Consider the following 588-nt stretch of genomic DNA (forward strand, 5'->3'; position numbering starts at 1 on the left):
TTGTAGAATCTTCTCCCACCCAAACGTGTTGCCCATGTTGGGGGCATGTCAGTCTCCACCCGCCCCTCATCCAATCATAATTACACACTGGATGCCCTATGGCTCCCTCTACAATGTGCTTCACGAGGGAACCAGTGAGTAAAACACACACATTACTGTCTCACACAGATCATTTGGTGTTTGTCAACTTCATTTGAATGTTATTGAATGTTTAATAATATTAGAAATACGCTTAATTGCTCCTTAAATTCGGGACATGACATAAAAGAGGAAGTCTTTAATTCTTAAATTTACCTTAAATTTCCTGTATCTTTATCGTTCTCTTGTCCATCTAGACTTTGTTGTGGATCAGACGCAAGCGGTGAAGTTTGCTTTGGATATAGCTTGTGGAATGGCTTTCCTGCACACACTGGAGCCCATGATCCCTCGGCATTCTCTCAACAGCAAGAGCGTCATGGTGAGGAACTTAAAGCAGACATTTCCTGTTAATCTTGGTTTCTACAACTTTGGGTTTTTCCAGAGTGTCTATTCCTGTTCTACAAGAGAACATTAAAGGGGTCATATGATGCTTTTTTAAAGATCATTATT

The 588-nt window shown here is 40.5% G+C and overlaps 1 protein-coding gene across 1 annotated transcript; it reads left to right on the plus strand.

The window, feature by feature from the left end:
• Positions 1-4: 4 nt before the first annotated feature.
• On the plus strand, positions 5-553 carry LOC107682248 (integrin-linked protein kinase-like; the record flags this gene model as incomplete). Its single annotated transcript, XM_016478552.1, has 2 exons — positions 5-134; positions 336-553. Coding segments are annotated over 2 exons (348 nt in total), but the record flags the coding sequence as incomplete, so codon positions are not given.
• Between the last annotated feature and the right edge of the window lie 35 nt (positions 554-588).

Source organism: Sinocyclocheilus anshuiensis, unplaced genomic scaffold, assembly GCF_001515605.1.
Source record: "Sinocyclocheilus anshuiensis isolate Anshui unplaced genomic scaffold, SAMN03320099.WGS_v1.1 C31937214, whole genome shotgun sequence".
Lineage (NCBI taxonomy): Eukaryota > Metazoa > Chordata > Actinopteri > Cypriniformes > Cyprinidae > Sinocyclocheilus > Sinocyclocheilus anshuiensis.